Source organism: Schistocerca cancellata, chromosome 5, assembly GCF_023864275.1.
Source record: "Schistocerca cancellata isolate TAMUIC-IGC-003103 chromosome 5, iqSchCanc2.1, whole genome shotgun sequence".
Lineage (NCBI taxonomy): Eukaryota > Metazoa > Arthropoda > Insecta > Orthoptera > Acrididae > Schistocerca > Schistocerca cancellata.
Window position 1 is genome coordinate 428,189,445 of NC_064630.1, and position 24,111 is coordinate 428,213,555.

Consider the following 24,111-nt stretch of genomic DNA (forward strand, 5'->3'; position numbering starts at 1 on the left):
GAAATTATGGAAAGGTCTCCACTGCCATGTTTCATATGGTGTTCAACTGCTCTCAGAATTGAGATTAAATGGGAGTATTTCTGTAAAATTACAATTTTAAATAATTTTAAAAGGGACTTGGGGTGTGTGAACCAGTGTTGAGTGATTAAATTTGGTGTTTAGAGCTGTTATATATCAATGCCCAAGTTGGTTCAGTGAATTCAGACTATTTCTTAAAACTGATATCAGTAGTGTACACATATAAATATGGGCAATGGGGAGCTGCACAGTCACAAATGGAAATGAAAGAAGTGATACAACTTTCAACAAAGCTGTTCAGGCAGTTCAGCTCATCTAACATTTTGTACTGACAATCAAACATTCATTTAACATGCACAGATATTAGAAACACCAGTAAATTTTCTTTACTGTGTTCTTTAGGCTAAATTCGAGTCACGATACTTAATGTTATATGCAGAATACTATCACTGACAGTCATTTCCACATAATTTTTTCAACACAACACAAACAGAAATGTGGATTCCACTTGTAGCAGACTTCTGTGCTGCCTACTACCAGGATAGAAGAAATGAAGCATGTGATACAGGACTAAGAGAGCAAGATAAACAAAGGGCCAAGTGGTTCACTTATTCATTCATTGTGTTATGTGGAACAAGTGAAGCTATATATTAACAGGCAAGAGCAGTCATTGTAGGCTGTTTGTGTGAAGTATAGTGTTAGCAAATTAAGCCCAGTGGAATTCCCTCACACAAAATATTCAAAATAGAAGTCCAGGTAGGTGTTCCACAGGGATCTGTGCTGGGCGTTTTCTGTTCCTAATAACTACTGATGATTTGCCATCATCTGTTAAGTCAATTACAGTGCTATATGCAGATGATACAATTTTTATTTACAGTAGTAATGATTTCAGTAGTCTTAAAACTACAGTAGTCTTAAAAGAAGCAGCCTATTCGTTTAAAGCAAATGGATTCTTGCTGAATGAAATCATAATGCAGCAGATGGTTTTTAGCCTTACGACAAGCTTCTAAGAGATGATCCAAGCTGTTTTTAGTTCTTGGGAGTACCGTCAAATGGGGTGATTTCAGACACCAGGGCAAATTCGAACAGTATGGCTTATTTACTCTTTGCCACTGCATAGAAACAAAGAGTTACTTATTTTAACGTCCATGCACCAGTTATTTTAAGTGCAAGATTGCAATAATCGCTTTCCACAACTTTTATTTTGTGTTAATTGTTTCCCTAGGTGAATAATTGACAAACAGTCTCAGTGTTAAAAATCCATGCATTATCGTAAAGTGGAAACTTTCTATTGTTGTGCTGAGTGGGAAGTTATTATAACTGTAATTGTCAATGCACTCAGTAGCTAACAGCATTGAGACAATTTCTGTACAAGTTTGTCGAGTTTCTCATGCAAGGTTATAAAATAATGACGGTTTTTGTAAAACTGTGTACTGTGTGGGGTGATTTCGGACAATGTCAAGAATGTGTAAGAGTGGGAGAGGTGCTACAGTACAGTATAATTATGACCCAGAACTTTTAGATAAAGCTGTTCGTGATATTCAGAGTGGTAAATTATCATACAGAAAAGCTTGTGATTTGTATGGTATACCTAAATCAACCCTACAAAATAAAGTGCAGGAAGCACATCTGAAAAAAATGGGGCGACAGCCAGTGCTAAACAAAGAAGAAGAAGAAGAAATGTTGAAGCAAGGTATCTTGAGGGCTGTACATTGGGGATTTCCTTTCACTAAATTGGATATTAGATATTTAGTTTAGGGCTACCTTGATAAATCTGCCCAAAAAGAGAAGAAATTTTGTAATAATTTTCCAGGAGAAGAATGGGTACATTTATTCCTCAAATGACAGTCAGAAGATCTTTCAGTTTGCTTAAGCAAAAATATTAAACGAACTTGTGCAGAAGTGAACAAAGAGACTGTTAACATGTTTTTTTTTCCAGTGTCAAGCCAAAGCTGGAAAATCTCCCACCTAGCAACATTATCAACTATGATGAAACCAACATTTTTCGAGAAGATGTGCTTTAGACTTGAAGACAATCATTTATTTTAAGTGTTTGCAACTTAATTTAGAATGACAAGTGAGAAAAATTATTTGGACCTTTTAGTTAAATTACTTTGTTTGTTTCTGTCTGTTTCTTATATTTCAGTTGAGAACAGTAAAAAAAATTTATTTAAATTCTTGCAAAATAAAAACTTATCTGTAATATATAAAATTCATTATATCATTCCATATCACTTATTCGTAACAAAGGGCTACCTTAAAAGGTGTAAAATGTCACCAAAATCAAATAAAAAGCATATAGAATTTTAAAAAAAGGCAGTAACTGTCCAAATTCACCCTCTATATACTGTAACTTCGGACAGAGATTTAAAAACACATATGTACAAAATTGCCCCAATCCATGGGGTGACTTCAGACACTTTATTTAACTGCCTCAGATAAATATACCTACACATACACTTTCTGGTTCTGGGATATTTTATTCGTTACACATATACCCTACCACTTCAATAACAATCAATTTAACCTAACAATATATGCAAAAGCTACAATCAAAATAATGACAAAACCATCCAAAATCACCCAGTTTGATGGTATGTTTAGATGATAAATTATATTGGGGTCAACATGTGCAATACATTAGTGATAAGTTGTCAAGAGCAGTTTATTTGTCAAGTCAACTTTGCAGAGAAACTTTACATTGTTATGGCAGATGAAAGAATAGAGGCATTCATACTCCGCACCACAGACTGTCAAAATCACTTAAAGCTGTGAGCTCATGGAACACAAATTATTTAATAAGCTCCCACAATCTGTACAAGAATTATTAAAATGACTGTTCAAACAAATACTGCAGGACTGGTTAGTTGTCCACCCATTATGCGAAAAAAAGCAATTTATCAACAGTAATATAATACTGGAACATTAATAAAGAGACTGGTGTTTCTTTTAAATTATAAGTTTTTTATGTGTATGATGCTGGTTATGCACATTAGGAGAAAAAGAGCTAATCTGAGGGAAAAAACTACTACTATCATACTATTTGGCTCTTGTTTTCATCTACTACAGCAAAAAAATATTTATGCAACTTAGTGCACACCTCAGTCAGTATCTGGAGATTTTAAATTTTATTTCTAATGTAACACATTATAAATTTTTATAACAGCATATACATACAGTCTTTTATTGTTATAAATTCATAGCCTGTTCTTTTCAAGCCTATACTCTTGTTCCCTATAAGCAACAAATAATAAGAAAAGTTTCATTAAAAGTTTTACTTCAGACAGCATTTTTCTGTCAGATATGTAAACTTAATGAAAATATTAAGAGCAAAAGACTCTAGCTTCAGTTTTGGCTTAATATAAACATACCAGTAAAATGTTGTTGCCAAGTATACATTGTTTAAGTACGATATTTTCAAATTCTGCTTTAAATTTATTTTCCTCTAGTAACTTTCTGATGTAAATTGGCAGTCTGTCATAAAGTTTAAAACTGATATGGGTCACATGCTTTTGTGTGTTGGTTTGTTTCATTCACTGTATGTGGACTGCTGTCCTGTTTTGGGTACTGCGGCTATGAAAGTCAGCATTTGTCTAAAATACATTAAATACATTTTATTTCATGTATAGTGAGGGTTCTATTAATATTTTAAGTACTCTGAATACAGTTTTGCAGTGTGTCTGGAGGACTGTGTTTTTCTTTTCAGATAACCCTCTTCTGTAATAAGTTTTGTTTTATTGTTATTTTGTTATCATATTTATTGATCTCTTTTGTACTAGACAATACAAACAAGTTAGTAGTGTCAAAAAATAGTGCAGTGTATTATGTTGTTGTTGCTGCTGCTGTTGTTGTTGTTGTTGTTGTTGTTGTTGTTGTTGTCTCAGTCCTGAGACTGGTTTGATGCAGCCCTCCATGCTACTCTATCCTGTGCAAGCTGCTTCATCTCCCAGTACCTACCGCAGAATACATCCTTCTGAATTTGCTTAGTGTATTCATCTCTTTGTCTCCCTCTATGATTTTTACCCTCGACACTGCCCTCCAGTACTAAATTGGTGATCCCTTGATGCCTCAGAACATGTCCTACCAACCGGTCCCTTCTTCTCGTCAAGTTGTGCCACAAACTCCTCTTCCCCCCCAATTCTATTCAATACCTCCTCATTAGTTATGTGATCTACCCATCTAATTTCCAGCATTCTTCTGTAGCACCATGTTTCAAAAGCTTCTATTCTCTTCTTGTCTAAACTATTTATCGTCCATGTTTCACTTCCATACATGGCTACATCCCATACAAATACTTTCAGAAATGACTTCCTGACACTTAAACCAATACTCAATGTTAACAAATTTCTCTTCTTCAGAAACGCTTTCCTTGCCATTGCCAGTCTACATTTTATATCTCCTCTACTTCGACCTTCATCAGTTATTTTGCTCTCCAAATAGCAAAACTCCTTTACTACTTTAAGTGTCTCATTTCCTAATCTAATTCCCTCAGCATCGCCCGACTTAATTCGACTACATTCCATTATCCTCTTTTTGCTTTTGTTGATGTTCATATTATACCCTCCTTTCAAGACACTGTCCATTCCGTTCAACTGCTCTTCCAAGTCCTTTGCTGTCTCTAACAGAATTACAATGTCATCGGCAAACCTCAAAGTTTTTATTTCTTCTCCATGGATTTTAATACCTACTCTGAACTTTTCTTTCGTTTCCTTTACTGCTTGCTCAATATACAGGTTGAATAGCATTGGGGAGAGGCTACAACCCTGTCTCACTCCCTTCCCAACCACTGCTTCCCTTTCATGTCCCTCGACCCTTATAACTGCCACCTGCTTTCTGTAGAAATTGTAAATAGCCTTTTGCTCCCTGTATTTTACCCCTGCCACCTCCAGAATTTGAAAGAGAGTATTCCAGTCGACATTGTCAAAAGGTGTCTCTAAGCCTAGAAATGCTAGAAATGTAGGTTTGCCTTTCCTTAATCTTTCTTCTAAGATAAGTCGTAGGGTCAGTATTGCCTCGCGTGGTCCAACATTTCTACGGAATCCAAACTGATCTTCCCCGAGGTCGGCTTCTACCAGTTTTTCCATTTGTCTGTAAAGAATTCATGTTAGTATTTTGCAGCTGTGACTTATTAAACTGATAGTTTGGTAATTTTCACATCTGTCGACACCTGCTTTCTTTGGGATTGGAATTATTATATTTTTCTTGAAGTCTGAGGGTATTTCGCTTGTCTCATACATCTTGCTCACCAGATGGTAGAGTTTTGTCAGGACTAGTTCTCCCAAGGCTGTCAGTACTTCTAAAGGAACGTTGTCTACTCCCGGCACCTTGTTTCGATTTAGGTCCTTCAGTGCTCTGTCAAACTCTTCATGCAGTATCATATCTCCCATTTCATCTTCATCTACATCCTCTTCCATTTCAATAATACTGTCCTCAAGAACATCGCCCCTGTATAGACCCTCTATATACTCCTTCCACCTTTCTGCTTTCCCTTCTTTGCTTAGAACTGGGTTTCCAACTGAGCTCTTGATATTCATGCAAGTGGTTCTCTTTTCTCCAAAGGTCTCTTTAATTTTCCTGTAGGCAGTATCTATCTTACCCCTCGTGAGATAAGCTTCTACATCCTTACACTTGTCCTCTAGCCATCCCTGCTTAGCCATTTTGCACTTCCTGTTGATCTCATTTTTGAGATGTTTGTATCCTTTTTGCCTGTTTCATTTACTGCATTTTTGTATTTTCTCCTTTCATCAATTAAATTCAGTGTCTCTTCTGTTACCCAAGGATTTCTACTAGCCCTCGTCTTTTTACCTACTTGATCCTCTGCTGTCTTCACTATCTCATCCCTCAGAGCTACCCATCCTTCTTCTACTGTATTTCTTTCCCCCATTCCTGTCAATTATTCCCTTATGCTCCCCCTGAAACACTGTATAACCTCTGGTTCTTTCAGTTTATCCAGGTCCCATCTCCTTAAATTCCCACATTTTTGCAGTTTCTTCGGTTTTAATCTACAGTTCATAACCAATAGATTGTGGTCAGAGTCCACATCTGCCCCCGGAAATGTCTTATGATTTAAAACCTGGTTCCTAAATCTCTGTCTTACCATTATATAATCTATCTGAAACCTTCTAGCATCTCCAGCGTTCTTTCATGTATACAACCTTTTTTCATGATTCTTGAACCAAGTGTTAGCCATGATTAAGTTATGCTCTGTGCAAAATTCTACCAGGCGGCTTCCTCTTTCATTCCTTAACCCCATTCCATATTCACCTACTACAATTTGTTCTCTTCCTTTTCGTACCATCGAGTTCCAGTCATCCATGACCATTAAATTTTCGTCTTCCTTCACTATCTGAATAATTTCTTTAATCTCATCATACATTTCATCAATTTCTTCATCATCTGCAGAGCTAGTAGGCATATAAACTTGTACTACTGTAGTGGGCATGGGCTTCGTATCTATCTTGGCCACAATAATGCGTTCACTATGCTGTTTGTAGTAGCTTACCTGCACTCCAATTTTTTTATTCATTATTAAACCTACTCCTGCATTACTCCTATTTGATTTTGTATTTATAACCCTGTATTCACCTGACCAAAAGTCTTGTTCCTCCTGGCACTATATCTAAGTTTAATCTATCCATTTCCCTTTTTAAATTTTCTAACCTACCTGCCCGATTACGGGATCCAACATTCCACGCTCTGATCCGTAGAACGCCAGTTTTCTTTCTCCTGATAATGACATTCTCTTGAGTAGTCCCCGCCCGGAGATCCGAATGGGGGACTATTTTACCTCCAGAATATTTTACCCAAGAGGATGCCATCATCATTTAATCATACAGTGTATCATATGTTGCAATAATTCCAGAGACTCTTGCTAAAAGAGTAAGACCCGCTAATAGAGAGCCATATTTCACAATAGTAATGGCCACAGTGTGGCTAGGATATTCTACAGTAGTAAAGATATAGCCTACTTCATCTCATGAAGATAACTTCAAAGAGCCCAGTGTTATGAATATCCCTAACCTCTATATGTATATGCCTTCTCAAATTAAAAAAAGAATAGAGAATTAAAATTATTTCAACTTTAGGATGTCTGTACATGAACACAACACAAGAACTTGACAATCAGCTGTTATACCCTGCTGTAGACCACATAAGGTTGAAAAATGCCACAAATTCTAGACCTTAGATTTTTCAATCAACTTACTAAAGTTGGCCCTTTTGTTTACTACAGTACATTTAAAATTGTTTTAGCAGAGTGGCTTAAGAAAAAAAGCATACTGTTCCATAAAAAGATTATGAGAAATCAGATTTAAGTGACAAAGTTCTGACTAATTACTGTCATACTAATTTGTAACAAATTGTCAGTTAAATGCATACATAATTTTCACATTATATGCAACAATCTGTTGCTGAAGTGAGTATCATGAAATTTTATGTACCTTATGTCTCTTAGCTTTATATGTAAATATTTATGCCAATAATACCTAGAATTTTGTAATGTGAATGAACTGTATTACAAGAACTTTATTACAAGCCTTTAGCATAAGCTAGCAAATATAATATCATCTGTGACCACTGTGGAGAATTATATGTAGTCTGTCGGGAAGAACTGTGGTATTCAAGTAGTGTGAACATGAGAGAACCAAGGGACTACAAAATACGTATTTGGCCATTGAGTGCATTATAAGGCTGAAAACAAGTTGGTAATAAATGAAAATTATTGCCAAACTTCAAAAAAGTATACCTTCTCTCCTAAATTTTACTATTTTTCAAAGCACTGATGAATAATGCAATCAACTTTGCTATTCATTTCAGCTGTGAGTGGAATTCTGTATAGTTTACATAGCTGCATAGCTATTCATTGTGGCCATTAGTACAAGTCACTAAACCATGAGATGATGCTTGTAAGCATGACTGAGCTAAGAGCTGAAATCATACTCGTGCAATACTGAAGTTTGTTTTGTACTTATAGAATACTAACAGCAAATCTAATTTCTGTAAAGGAGAGAGTGCTAAATAAAAACACACAAGCATCAGCCACAGTGGGATAAAATGAGAAACTGTGACATTCACAAGCATAACACAAGATGGGGAAAAATTTCCACGAAGACTCTGCATCTCTGACAAAAATGCATAGGAGAGTAACTGAGTCAAGAATAAAAGTATAAAAAAGGAAATTGATAACGTGCAGATATTCAAAAGGAAACTAACAACATTCCTCAGAGAACAAACTTTTTATAAAATGAATGAATTCCTGGAGTAATAAGGCATCCTTTTGAGTAAAAATAGAGGAAAAATTTTTTGCTTACTTCAGGAAGACAAAATTGTGTACTCCTAACATAAATTATAGTGATAAAATGTAAATTTATTTCTATCTTAGGTTAAAATGTGTATTACCATTTACTCTACATTATTAAGTGTTCATTTGAACTTACTTATGTAATGAAGATAAAAAAATCATAATGACAAAATGTAAATTTCATTATCTAATTGTGGCACTGGGATAAAAATGTGTAATTCCATTCATTCTAATATTGTAAGCATTCACTCACATAATTTTGTATTATTCCCCTTGACTATATTACTAGTAGACCCTTTGAACAATATGTAATCAACAGGACCGAACAAAAAAATCAAATCAAATCAGTGCCCTAGGAGTTTTGAATTATGGTTACTATCCTCTGAATACTTAAACTGACTTGCAATTTGTTACCTGTATGCTTAGAATGGTCTAATTTCTTAGGACTGCCTGAATGATTTCATCTATAATCATCCAAGCACTAAAGCTGCGGCAATATCTAGACTAAATAGTGTAGAGCTGTAGCATATCCTAAACAGTCTGTCTTATTTACCAGATTTGCTCATCCATTCATCAAACCTGTGGGCTCTTCCCCCCCCCCCCCCCCCCCCCCCCCCCTCCTCCCGCCCATAATATTGCTGCCATACCGCAACAAGGACAACTGTACTTTGCTAAGTCTCTGTAAATATGTGCTCTATGTGTATATGCTATGAAAATAAAAGTATTCATAGCAAGTGAAGGGAATGGGAATGATTTATCATTGTAATTACCACGTCTCCTCCCCATTACTTACAAGCCTATCAATACATGTTATAGTAGTACAGAAAATGACCTTTGTGACAAATCCAGATGAACTTAAAAGAGAAATAAAATCACTAAGGTAAAGCAAAAACGAATAAAATAGATATACTTACGGTAATACATTTTGAAACTTTTAAAACCACATTTCCTTCTGGCTTCTTTATGACATAAAGTGATTTTCCAATGAGGAAGACAACTGCAAAACAGTATGACAGTTAAACAACTTATATAGTAACAGTTGCTAAGGCTTTTACAGAATGTGTTAGATATATATAATGTTTTTTTCCCACTGAAAATGCCAGTGTGATTATAACATAAAATAAGGGAAAGGCAGCTGCTCACCTAGAGTGACCTGATGTGTGGTGCATAGAAACACGCAACAGGAAACTATTTCCACACTACCTTTTGAGCTCTTGTGCTTTCTCGTGGCAACTGTGGGGGTGCACATTTGGGTGACTGTGTGTGAATGTCTGTATTTGTGTTACAGAGAAAAGAGCAGCTCAAACCTAGTGTGAATATTGTTTACTGTTGCATGTTTCTACGCACCACAAATCATTCTGCTATAGGTGAGTGGTTGCCTTTCCCTTATTTTATGTGTTGTTCCTCCCAGGAATCTCCATCATCATTCAGCATGAATATTGTGACTCAGAATGAGATAATGGAAAAAAATCCTTTCAAATACTTGTGAACTAAGCATTCTGAAGCTCATTGGCATGGCGACTGTGTCCAAGTGCTTGTTGGTAAGCACTTGAAAAGGGCCAGCTCTCAAACATGATACAAATGAGCATTACAGCATTGCAGCATAATTTTCTTGTACATACTTTCCATAAAGCACAATAACTTGTAAAACTGTTGTTCACAATATTCATCTGAAATGTGCAGAGAACAGTTTCAAATACAAAATTAATTTTGTAGCATAGTTCATTGCTGGACGTCAAAAAACACACACACATACACACACACACACACACACACACACACACACACACACACACACAAAACTGCAGTCTAAGGGATCTCCATTATATTGTGAGATGTGTAAAGTGTAATTTATACATGGCAATGTATGCAGACAATGTAGTGCCTTTCCATGTTGGTTTATATGTGCTTGACAGTGACACGTAGCTAATCACACAACCAAATAAAAATCTCATGACAGCCTGCTATGGACTATGTTTACATTTATTAAACATCTGATGGCTGTGGATCCCCACAAATACTAAATTTTAGTGGGAAATGGCACATGCTGGAGATAATGTAGGGACATGAATTGTTAGTATGTGACAGGACAGAGGAAGGGGAAACCATTGTATGGAGGGTGTGGGGACAGTGGGTTCAAGGAGACTAGGGCCAGAATGGTTATGGGAGTGAAGGATGTCTTTCAAGGATAATTGCCATCTGTGGAGATCAGAAAAGCTGGAAGTGGAGGGAAGGATCCATCCAGATGGCTCAGGTTGTTAATTTGCTCAGCTGCACATCACCCTCACCTGCACAGTGCCATAGCACACATTTCCATGGCACAGTCATCTCAGAATCATCTCTGCTCCCCCTACAAGATACTGTTACTGTCTAATCCTGAATATATACACCATATTTCTGAAATTTAGAGCTTTGCCCTACAACACCCGGAAGAGCATTCAAGATAGCACCTCCATGAAGTGTCAAACGTGGTGACATCCTACTCCTGCCTTGGAGCACCACTACACATTATTATCTATCTTACCCACAGTACACCCTCATGACAACCCCTCACAACACACAGACCTTGCCTAGTTGACATTTCCATTTTTCCCACATCCTCCAGAACTCCCTCCTGATACTCCATGAAATTCAGAACCCAAACAAACCCAAAACACTATTGTTAACCAGTTCTTTGCCACCAATCCCTCCAACCAAAGACAACCTAATCCAAACAATGGACCTCACCTCTCCCAGTTCATATCAGCATCCAACTGTGATCCTCCTTACCTTGTCACCTTCCACCCCTTATCATCCTCCATGAATTCCATGCCTCCAATTTGTCCTTACCATCCTCTTCCCAAGAACACTAAACTTTCAGCAGGAGACAGAACAGCCATACACAACCTGAAAACAGATACTGACAATCATCCTCCTTGCAGGCAAAAGCTCCACCATCACCATGATGAGTTTCTGTGACTACACGGAAGAATGCTTATATCATCTCATTCAAGAGGTCCAACATAACCTCCAATCCCTACAGAAAACCTTAGAACCATCCCATAACCTCTTCCAGTCCATCTCCCTCCTCACCCCAATGACACTCCACACACCCATCTTCTATGTGCTCCCAAAAATTCATAAATCTAACAAACCTGGATGTCCCATTGTAGCTAGTTATTGTGTTCCTATTGAAAGAATTTCCAATCTGGCTGACAAACACCTCCAAGCAATTGCCCAAAACCTTGTCTCTCAGATCAGAGACACTAACCATTTCCTTCATTGAATCTCCACCCCTTTACCTCCTGGATCGCTACTTGTCTCTGTTGATGCCATCTCCCTATATGCTCACAGCCTTCATGCCAATGGCCTTGCATTATGTACCACCACCTCTCAACATTCTTCCAATGTTCCCACTACCTCATTCCTCATATACCTTACTATCTATATCCTGACATACAACTAATTCTCCTTTGAGGGGAAGGTATGTAAATAAATCAGTGGCACAGCCATGAGTACCCACATATCATAACATAACACCCTGCTATTTCAAATGTTTCATCGGTCATCCTGATATGTTAATGAGCTGGACTCAGTGCCAAGAAACCCTATCCTCATTCCTTCAAAACATCAACACCTTCTTTACCATCTGCTTCATCGAATCCTCCTCAACCCTATGCGCCACCTTCCTGGATGTTTACCTCCACATCTGATGGCTCGACCCACACCTCTGCTGATATTAAACATTCTAATTGCCAACAGAACCTGCATTTCAACAGCTATCATTCCTGTCCATACCAAGAAATCCCTCCCATACAGGTTGGTCACCTATAGATAGCGTATCTGCAGTGATGAGAACTCTCATGTCCAGGATGCTGAAGGGGCTTCGCACAAAAGCACTAACCCTCAAACCTAATCTGTAAACAGATTTCCCTCTCCTTATCCTCATACACCTGTTGTCCTCTCACCAACCCCCCCCTCCCCCCCCCCCCCCCCCCCGCCCCCAAGAATCAGCCACAAAGGAGGGCCCTCTTTGTCACCCAGTGTTACCCTGAACTAGAACAACTGAACCACATCCTTTGCCAAGGCTTTGATTATCTCTCATCCATGCCCTGAAATGAGGGGCATCCTAACCAGGATTCTTTCCACTCATCCTAAAGTGGTGTTCAGTCACCCACCAAACGTATACAACATCCTAGTTTAACCCTATGCCACTTCCTGTGGAAGATCCAGGTGCACGACATGCACAATCCACATTTCCAACACTTTCTACTGTAGTCCTCCCACTGGTTTATCATACTGCATCAGAGAAAAGACCATGTGTGAAAACAGCAATGTCATATACTAATGCTGCTGCAATCACTGACAGCTTTTTATGTCAGTATGTCAACCAACCAGCTTGCTAGCTGCCCATCAGTGTGAATAGCCACCATTCGACTGTGGCCAAGAATGTTGACCATCCAGTGCCACAACATTCTCTATTTCAGTGGCCACTTCACAAGGTGGATCATTCCCTCCAGCACCAGATTTTCTGAACTACACTGAAGGAAGTTATCCTTGAAACACATCTTTCACTCCTGTAACCCTCCTGGACTCCATCTCTGTTGATTCACTGTGCCCACTGTAGTGCCTTGAGAATTTTGACACAAATTCTAGAGACCCTCAGCTTTCCACCATCTCAAACACCCAATATTTTACATACAAGAGTGATGAGAGATGGGAATGTGTCTGCTGCACCATGGTTTATGTGCGTGCAGGACAGGCATGTGTTATGAGAAGACTTAAGTTGTGTCTTTTGGCACTGACAAGTGGTGGCTGTGCATACCTTGGAAGCCGTATGTCCAGTACAAGGAGTAATCAAGGGCTACTCTTTAGTATTGAAATAGTAGTGACTGTTGGGAACAAATGAAATATGTTTTGTCTAGAGACTCATATACTCTGTTGTTTGACTTGCTAAGAGCAAGAACTGTTTTGACAAGGATTATTAAAACCAAAATAGACTGTAATGGTATATGTTAAGTACTGATGTTTTCCAGACAGGGTTGATTTACGAATGTTGAAAGAGCATGTCAAACTTGTGTAATTGTTTTATTGTGAAAAAGAAAATATAGCAGAGTTGATGTGAAAGTATTCTGAGAGTAATGAATCATTTCACGGGTAGAGAAGTAGTTCAGTAATATTTCCCTAACCAGCACATAACCTTCGAAGAAGAAGCATTGTGAAGATCGACACAGCCGTCTGTCCTCAGAAGAAGATTGGCTGCACACAATACGTAAATCACCCACGAGAGATGTGAGAGTCTTGCACCCCAGTACCACACAGTCTCGAGTCATCAGGAAAACATTATAACGTGGTAACCCAAGTGAGAGGACCCAAACAAAAACCTTAATTACTCCTTGTACTGGACATATGGCTTCCAAAGCGTGCGGGGCCACCACTTGTCAGTGCCAACAGACTGCCACAACTTAAGTTTTTTCATAACACACACCCGTCCTGTCCACACAAACTGTGGCACAGTAGACACATTCCCATCTCTCACTTTCATATCTAAAATATCAGGTGTTCGAGATGGTGGAAAGCCAAGGATCTCTAGAATTTGCATCGAAATTCCCGAGACATTACACCACACCCTCCATCCAGCTATTGCCCCTTCCCCTGTCCTATCACACCCTTCCAACTCACATCTTCAATTCATCTTCATTGTGCACCGTTGGTTCCAACATGTGCCTAGATCGTGCATCTGTCCTGCGCCCCCTCTCTACCTCCCTCTCACATTCTTATCCATTCAATTGGAGCCTTTATCTAAGCCACTAGTCACCCACTCCCAACCCTGCTTCCACCTCCCATCTCTATCTCCTCCTAACCCACATCCCGTCACAAATCTGCCAATCAGTCCCAGTCCCCCTGCTGAGATGCTGCCAATGACTCTTATGTTTCATATGTTTATTTATTAGCCATTCAGCATGTTTACCATGCAATTGGCTTTGTCAAAATACATTTTACATATTTTGTATAAGTATAGTTGTTAGTAAATATTACATTATGCATACATATACATACATTTTTTTAGTATGTTAGTAATTTGTACATTTTACTCACAACATTTTACATATACATGAATACATATAAATACATAAACTTATTACTAATCAGAAAATCTCAGCAATAATCATTATACAGTTTACATTCATGAATTAATTATAAAGTTTTACACATTTAGTTAATGATAGTTACATTATTTAATTGTTTATACATTCCTTTCATATTACTTCCAAGATATTCTTCAATTGAGTAAATGCTTTATTTTTGAGCCATGTGTCTAATACCTCCTTAAATTTAAATGGAGTGAGGGTTTTGACAGATTGTGCCAGTTTATTATATAAGTTTAGACTTACTGTAGGTGTTTGTGACTGTTGTGTGGCAGTGACAAGCTAGAATACAGTATATCAAGCATGCAGTTGTTTGGAGTGCTCTGAAAATGTAAATTCTTGTATATTTTCTTTTATGTATATGCTGCTTATTTTCAGTAAGTTATCTCATTTACTCCTAAAGTACTTACATTATTACTTGACTTATGTCACATCCATAAAGGCAGATGGGACCTATGGAACTGTAGTAGAATGAATGAATGAATGAATGAATGAATGAATGAATGAATGTCTAGTGATTAATTTTGAAAACCCATCCTTTCCTTTGCCACCTGTATATTCCATATGTTCTTTCTTACTCTTACTTATATTTATCTTCTCCTAATTAGATAATTTTTGAACTCTTAGAACTGTAGGTAGAATGTCTTTTGTTAAGGTGTGCCAAATTAGGGTTCCTTCAGCAGTTACTGTTCTGGTGACTTGTAAGTAGCAACTGCTCTCCAGTTTCTAAGGCTCTATTTTTCACATTACTTATGAGTAACAGTTGTTCTTTTCAAATATTCTGTTATATAAATTTTCACTGAAGAGTGTGTTTTAGTATTATTTTGTTTTCTTGATTTATGTCAATACTAAGTTTCTCTTACTTGATGAGAGAAATTTTGGAATTTGGTGTGTCTAAATGCACATGTTTAATACACTTCAGGATGATCACTTTCCTGCAGCTCTATTATGTGTAATGAGTGATAATTTTAACCTACAATTCCTACTGTCTGTATGTAACTGTTTTACAGTTGAATAATTTTCACTATTGAAGATCACTCAATTTCATTACCAATGGAGCTTTACTTAAATACAGTTTCATAACTTTATTAAAAATTTAGTTCAGTTCACTAATGGCATAAAATGATACCAGTTTTAAGATGTCTCACAGGCCTAAGCAATGACTGAATAACACCTAGTAAACTAACTAACTTGGATAGCTAGAAGTAAATTTTTCCTTACTATAACCGGATCAGATATTCTGGCACACCAGCCTAATCACTTAATTTCTGCTTCCAGTGCAGACTCTTTGCTTATAAACGTCCTGCAATGACTATAAGTTATTTATATAACCACCATAAACCTAAATATGGATAACCAGATGCAGATTTGACCTCTGCTCTTGCTGAATGTGAGTTTAGTGTCTCAACCATCTCACTCAGTACAAGCTTTGTGAAACATAATCTAAAGAGAAGTGAATGCCTATTACATCATCAATTATAAATTAAGATAAGATCAGTTATAAAGCTTTAAGCAAATAGTATTTGAAATTAAATTCACAGTATTTACTGGGACTTGTAAAATAATAAATTGTACTTACTTATTGACACTATCATCAAAGCTGCTGGCACTCCAAAAGCGAGAGGATAACATGATGTTTGGCCAAGGCAGGGAACATCTTCTCTTAAAATGGGTGTAATAAATGTTGAAACTAAGCTTCCTGAATTGATTGCAAAGTAGAACAATGAGAAAAACTGAGCTAATTGTTTTTCCTGTTGTGGTAACACAAACTGATCACCACCAAAAGATGATACACAGGGCTTAATGCCTCCTGTTCCAATTGCAATAAGAACAAGGCCTAGAATGCTTATTTCCCTGAAAAAAATGTAATTGCAAGGGTATGAAAAAATTGTTAGACCATTAAAGAACAGCAACAAAAGAGAAGCTTTACAACAGTTATAGTTACATATTGCCCTATTTTTCCAATACAATAAAAATAAATAAATAAATAAATAAAATAAAACCCACTAATAGCAACACAAATTTAATACATTCAGATGAAGATAATTCTGTGGGTTGGCAACTAAAAAACCATCATTTATTCTTAATTTTATATGAAATGGAGAACCCTTCTGCAGGTAAGTAGTGAACTGACAATTTTAGAAACATTGTATTGGTTATTTTTATTGGTCCCATAAATTACGTTTTGTACAGGTATGTAGTTGTAATATAGGACACATCATTTTGCTCCCATTTAGACAATATACATATAATAGACCACACAGTAATAACGTACCATAGCTTGCACATTATGTACATATTGGTAAATGATTTACACCAGAGTTAAAATACATTTTTGTGAATCTGATATTGTAAATGTATCTAAAAACAAAGATTATGTGACTTACCGAACGAAAGCGCTGGCACGTCGATAGACACACAAACGAACACAAACATACACACAAAATTCTAGCTTTCGCAACAACAGTTGCCTCGTCAGGAAAGAGGGAAGGAGAGGGAAAGACGAAAGGACACACACACACACACACACACACACACACACACACACACAGGCAAAGAGTTTGGGCAGAGATGAGTAGTTTTAATACAAGTTTAGTTTCTTACACTAATTTGTAACTCTAGTCTCTTAATATTGTGCACCACATTTATTCTTCTTCTCTTACCAACTTTTTTTAGGGATGCAGGGTATATCGTATCAGTTTGAGGTTTTGTAACTCTCTTGGCAATACTTGTATTAATTCCCTACTACCGTATGTAGATCCTTTTTCAAAAATTTGAAGTCTGTGTGAAATGCTCAGCAATGTTTTTCAGGTTCTTGTGTTATATAAATACATTGGTCTCCAGTTTTGTGGGATCTCTTAATGCAGCCACAATGGTCAAGAATATATAATGGAAATATCAAAATAAAAGTTTTTTGAAACTGTTTCTACAAGATTCTTTTTACTTCTTTTTCAATGTGATTGAAATGGCTTTCTTCTGTAGTGTGAATGTTTTCATTCTTGTGATGGTTTAGTTTTCTCATACTGTGATTCCACATTGCATCTATGGTTCAAAAAGTGCACAAGAGATTCTTATGTGCATAATGAGCAAGTTGTTTCACTACAAATATCACAGAGTTTAGTTTGTTTGATATGCTATTCATCTGCTGCTTCCAACTTAGCTCACTGTCTATTGTTACGCCTAACAACTGAAATGAAGTTACTTCTTACAGTTCTTTTTCACCTAGACAAACATCTATCTGTTCTTCCTTTTGTTTAATGTGGAAAACCCTATACATAGTTTTTTTTCAGATTAATAATTAACACATTGTCCATGAGTCGTCGTGCAGTATTATTGACTGTGAAAGTGTTTGAATCACCAGAGAAAAAGTTGTTGGCAAGATTTAGCACAGACATATCATCTGCATACAATGTCTTATCTTCATTATCACATGTTTGTACATTATTTACAAATAAACTGAAGACAATAGGTCACATAACAGACCCTGAGGTACACCATATTTGATGCTTCTAACTTCTGGTTTGTTTAAGTTGTTAATGGTTACATATTTGCTCCTGTTACTGAGATATGATTTTATCGAGTCTGCTGATTGTCTCTAGTTTCTTTACTGGGACTGCACGATTGTTGTGTTAAACACTTTGGATGAGTAAAGAAAAACTCCAGACATTACCATCTGGTTGTCTAAGAGCTACACAATAAATTCTGTTGATGATTCAAATGCTGTTTCCATTTATTTCCCTGTCTGATATCCATGCTGTGCTGAAGTTAGTGTATTATGATTTTCCAGGTAAGCACTTAGTCTGTTGAGCATGAGCATTTCTAATATTTTGGAGAAGCCTGATACTAAGGATCCTGGTCTGTAATTCTTAGGATCATCATCTTTTCCCTTTTTTTATACAGGTACTACCTTAAGTAATTTATCAAGAAATATTCCATCTTGGAATGAACAGTTGACTATATACAACAGTGGTGTAATTATTTCTGATGCCACCTGCTTGATTAGGTCATTTGACTCTTCATCATGTCCAGCAGACTTTTTTCCCCAATAAGGTTTCTTATAACCTTTGTCACTTTGTCTTTAGATACCAATTTCAGGGGAACCAAGTGGCTTGAGTTACTTTTCACTATGGTGGGATGAGTTCCTTGGTTATTAAAATGGATGCCTTAGGTTTTTTACTGTATCTATGTAGTTATTATTCAGGATGTTGATGATTTCTGTTTTGTCTGTAATGATTTTGTTACTCACTTTCTATTTCATTTGTTTTCTGCATGTATTTTTTGTTGCCCCTGTCAGAGTTAATTATATCCCAGGCTGTTTTCATCCAGTTTGATGATTTTTAAATAATCTCATTAACTGACCTCTCTTTTTCTTGTCTTATCAACTCTCTGTACTTCTTATGATGCTGTCTGTAAAATTCAAAATTTTCCCTCTGTTCCATCACTCCTAATGTAGCCTCCTGTTTTATTATTACCTTTGTCACACCCTGCTTGCTTTGAAGGCTTTTTCCTTGTCCTCTTGGTTTTTGGAAATGCTATACTGAAGTAATATGTTAAGGTTTCTTTAAAAGCACTGTATTTTTCATCTGTTCCCCGAGCTTTAAGAACATCTGCCCAGTGTTATTTTCTCACCATTACATTAAATATGTTGATATTTTGTTGGTTTAAGAGCCCAATATCTCTTTCTACATTTTTCTCTTCTGTTTATGAGAAGAAAAGTTGCTGCTCACCATATAGCGGAGGTGCTGAGTCGCAGATAGCAAAAAAATACACACACAATTATAGCTTTGGCCATTAAGGCCTTCGTCAACAATAGACACATATATGCACATCCACACACACTCACGCAAATGCAACTCACACAAATGACTGCAGTCTCAGGCAACTGAAATCACACTGTGAGCAACAGCATCAGTGCATAATGGGAGTGGCAACTGAGTGGAGGTAAGGGGGAGGCTGGGATGGGGAGGAAGGCACTTTCCTAGATGTTGACCTCCACATCAAAGATGGCTACATTAGCACCTCCACATTAGTACCTCCATCCATATCAAACCTAGTAACCACCAGCAGTACTTCTACTTCGACAGTTGCCACCTGTTCCATACCAAGAAGTCCCTCTTTACAGCCTAGCCACTTGTGCTCATCACATCTGCTCATCATCACTGCAGATGAGCACAGTCCATCTCAAAATATACTGCAGGTCTCACTGAAGCCTTCACAGATAGTAATTGTCCTCCCAACCTTGTACAAAAACCGTCTCCCATGCCTTATCTTTCCAGTCTCCCATCATCTCCTGAAGTCCCACAGTCCAGCCACAGAGAAGAATTCCCACCAAAGGCAGGGCTGCCTGTGAAACCAGTCATGTGGTCTACAAGCTACGCTGCAAACACTGTGCTGCATTCTATCTAGACATGACATCCAATAAGCTGTCTGACCACATGAATGGCAACCGACAAACTTTCGCTGAGAAACAAGTGGACCACCCTCTTGCTGAACATTCTGCCAAATATGATATCCTTCACTTCAATGATTACTTCACAACCTGTGCCATATGGATCCTTCCCACTAACTCCAGATTTCCTGAACTGCGTAGTTGGGAACTTTCCCTGCAATATATCTTACATTACTGTAACCCTCCTGGTCTCAACCTTTGTTAGTCACTGTCCTCATCCATCCAGCCCCTCTCCTGTTCTCATTTCAACACTACACAGCTTGTCATTTCACTACCACACCCAGTCTTTTTATATCTATTTATTTCTCTCCTTTTCCTCTTCTCCCCCCACCCCTCTCCCCTGCCCACCATCTAACCTGCAGCACTTCACTGTGTTTCATCCCCACCATACCATCCCTCCCCCTACCTGCCCCAGCCTCCTCCTTACCCCCACCCAGTTGCCACTCCCATCATGCATTGATGCTGCTACTCGAAGTGTGGTTTCAGTTGCCTGTGACTGCAGTCATGTGTGAGAGTTGCGCTTGCGTGAGTGTGTGTGCATGCGCGTATGTGTGTCTATTGTTGATGAAGGCCTTAACGGCCAAAAGATATACTTATTTCTTTTTTTTTGTTGTGCCTACCTGCGACCTAGCAACTCCACTACATGGTCAGTAGCAACTTTCCTTCTCATAATATTGTTACATTCCATCCTGTATTTTCCATTTTTTGATTTCTCTTCTGTTTGTAGGTTTAGATTTCCATATACTTCACACAGCTGTCCAAAACGATCAGAAGGTCCTGTTTGTAGTACCTTTGTTGTACATTTGTTGCTATTTATGTTATTGATAATATTGTTAAAAACTGACTCAGTTTCCAAAGTTACTCTTGTAGATTCCATTACAGTTGCCCTCATGTTGTTCTGTATTAGCATCTCCTCAAATTTTTGCTTTCTTTGTGTCTCTTTTTGCATATCAATTTTAATATCACCACAAATTACACAAACTCATTTTTCCCCTAGTAGATTTGACTTTGAGGAATGTATTTATTTTGTCACCTGGTGACACAGAATACCTTTAATTCATTGTGCACAATACCTGTAATTTCAAAATCTTATTCGTTATTTCTGGGTAAATTTTTGTATCTACAATCATACTGCTATCATAATTCTTGTCTGTTTCAACAAATATTGCTACTCCTCTGCCCTTATATTCTGATCTGCAGAAATAGTTTTCAAGAACATGCCGTAATCTTTTATAATAAAACTGCATATTTCATTTTCTTTTAATTCATGTGCATTTACACACATTAATCTGGGTATGTGTCATTTGTAAGTACTTCTACTTATCATTTTGATAGCTCTGTATTGTATTTTTAATGCTGAATTCTAAACTTTATTTCTTTTTAATGATAAAGTTCTCAGTCTCTGTTTGATCATCATGTTCATATTTCTTGCCACAAACATTTAACTTCCTGTAGTCACTGCACTTATTCAGCGTGTCTAGTCAGTTACAACAACTGATTTCTCTCCAGTGAGAATACAGAGAAGTTAAAAGCTATTGTAACACATATTTTCAGTTAATGTTTAGGTAAGTGCATAAACATTCATTTTATTTTGATAAAATGAACAAAGGAATTATATTTTATTGTTGGGCAAGAGTAGGAATGTAACAAGTGGCTAAACTAGTTTCAATTTGTCAGTCATTTTCAGTAATCCATTACTGAATCTTGGCTTAAGACGGGCTGGAAAATGTTTAGGGCCATCATTAGTGTGAGGCTCCTGGCAGCCTAGACTCTACCGTTACCCTCACCATAACCATGCTGAAGATCATGTTAGTCCTCTGACAGGAACATCATGCAAATTACATATACTCTTTGTTCCACAGGACTGTAGAAAGGAAATATGTCATAGTCAATATTCACTTCTGGCACTTCACGAGGAAGAGATTATTCCTAACTTTCATGTCTAATAAAGCATCCAATTTCTTCATTTCCTTCCCTGCATAAAGTGTTTTTGTAGGCCAGGAAGTCTTGATATTTTGGTCTATTAAATGAGCAATACTTTAGGAAATTTTAGTAGGGCAAGGATTTATTTTGTGGAATTATGCTTTCGACTAACAACCAGCATATGCAAAAATATATTTCTGTGTAACACCATGCAGATTTAGAAAGGCACTTTTACAAACTAATGTATTTTCCATTAGAAATCATAAGGGCTGAGAATGTTAGGGAACCATAGTCCCTTAAATTTGAGTGTGTGTTTTTCTTGGACATCTGCATTTTGAATCTGAGCCAATAATTTGTCCTTTTAATATATATACATATAAAACCAAAAAAAGTGTTAATACTTTTTGACAACTGAATATGATTATAATTTTCCAGTCAGCATCTGACAGTGAACCTGATAAGAATATACAGCATATTCTCACAATTTTGAGTCAAAGGAATTTCTGGTTGTATAGACTAAAACTAGGAATATAATTGGCCTGTGTCAAATAACACAGTGCCCTGCAACCCCATGCAAAAGAAGTTCTTAGCAAGGTTTTTAGCTTGTTTCCCTGGGGCCCTCATGAATGTAGTTATGTAACTACCTGGAACATTGGTTACTTATTTACAGTTCACACCAACAGTTTTTTTCTGGAATAATATTTTCTCCTCAGTTATTGTCAGAAAGACCACGAGTTCTTGCTTACTCAGTCTTTTACCTGTTATGTTCACAATTATTTTGTGTTCTTTTGGCAGCATCTCAAATCATTTACAAATACCACACAAAATTCAAACAGTAATTAAGTGCTAGTTTTTTTGTGTCACACAAAATTAACAAACTACCCTTGTACCAAGCATGGGGAATGGAGGTGATGGTACAGAAGAGAACAGAACTATGTTGCTGAAATAATTCACTTCCCCTAATGACATGAAAAAGGATGGATATATTTGCACTCCTGTCACATTCCAAACACTATTTCTTACTGCAACAGATGATTTTACATCTAATTCATACACCCAAGAAAATCTGAAAAAATATAAATTCCCACCTCCAATGACAAGTTCAGTTTCTAGGTGTTTATTAACTCAGCCAAAAAGAAAAATACAGTTAGTCTGTGCTTAGTGTCATCATTCAAAATGTCACAGAGAGGTATCTCACTTTAATACCTGTTTCAAACAATTAGACTGCAAACCAGTATTACGGAAAGTAATTTCCTCGTTACATTTAAGAGCATTAAAATGCAAAATACTTGCAAATATGTGTTACAAGTCATCAAAACAACCATCAATAACTTATATACAGTACATGATTAGTGTAAATAATGTTAATCCATTTTTAAATAGAAATTATGTTCGAAGTATATGAGAATTACGATAAATGATGAAAACTGAGTACTATAAATAAATTAAGCTGCTACACACTAGTAAAGAAGAAGATGATTAGATTCAGCCATACAACCCAGGCTCAAATAAAAGACCAAATAAGAAAACAATAAGAAGATGATACAGAATGACTTCCAGAAATTAGAAGGCAGGTGAATGGCACCAAAAATCATGTTGCCATATGCCAAAATTTTTTTTTTACATGCAGAGATACATCTACAAATACAGTCATTTAAATGAAACAATGGAAACTCCAGGTTGGAATATCAACAATGTAGAAAAAGATAGCTACTTGCCGTAAAGATGACACGTTAAGTTGCAGACAGGCACAATTAAAAAGACACTTACATATAAGATTTTGGCCACAGTTTTCATCTGAAAAAGAAAGAGAAACACACACCATTCATTCATACAAGTGAGCATACCTCACACAAACATATGTGCCAACTCTGGCAGCTCGGACCAGTCAAGGATGGTTCAAGCTGCTGGATTTGGCATTCATGAGTGTGTGAGGTGTGCTTTCTTGTGTGAATGAATAGTGTGTGTTTCTCTTTCTTTTTCTGACAAATGCTGTGTCTGAAAGCTTATATGTAAATGTGTTTTAATTGTGCCTGACTACAACTTATCATGTCATCTTTATGGTAAGTAGAAACCTATCTTTTCCAATCATTTAATAAGTTTATGTCAACTATAATGAATATATTCTAATTGGACCAGTACAAATTATGAAGCCCACCACTCTAGAAAAAAATCCTTCGACAAAGTGAGTTTTGCATTAGTCACAAAACATGCATTCTTTCTTTCACTAAGATCATGTGTCCTTCCTGCAATGGCTTCTCTTAAACACCTCAACCATCTCCACAGAACATACT

At 36.9% G+C, this 24,111-nt stretch overlaps 1 protein-coding gene across 3 annotated transcripts in view; it reads right to left on the minus strand.

Annotated features, from left to right (window-relative positions):
* Positions 1-24,111, minus strand: part of LOC126188860 (peptide transporter family 1) — a 322,186-nt gene that overhangs the window by 73,046 nt on the left and 225,029 nt on the right. For all 3 annotated transcript variants that reach the window (XM_049930502.1, XM_049930503.1, XM_049930504.1), the window contains 2 exons: positions 16,025-16,299; positions 9,232-9,314 (listed from right to left, as the gene is read on the minus strand). In XM_049930502.1, coding sequence (XP_049786459.1) covers positions 9,232-9,314; positions 16,025-16,299 — 358 coding nt within the window. The remainder of the gene's footprint in view (positions 1-9,231; positions 9,315-16,024; positions 16,300-24,111) is intronic.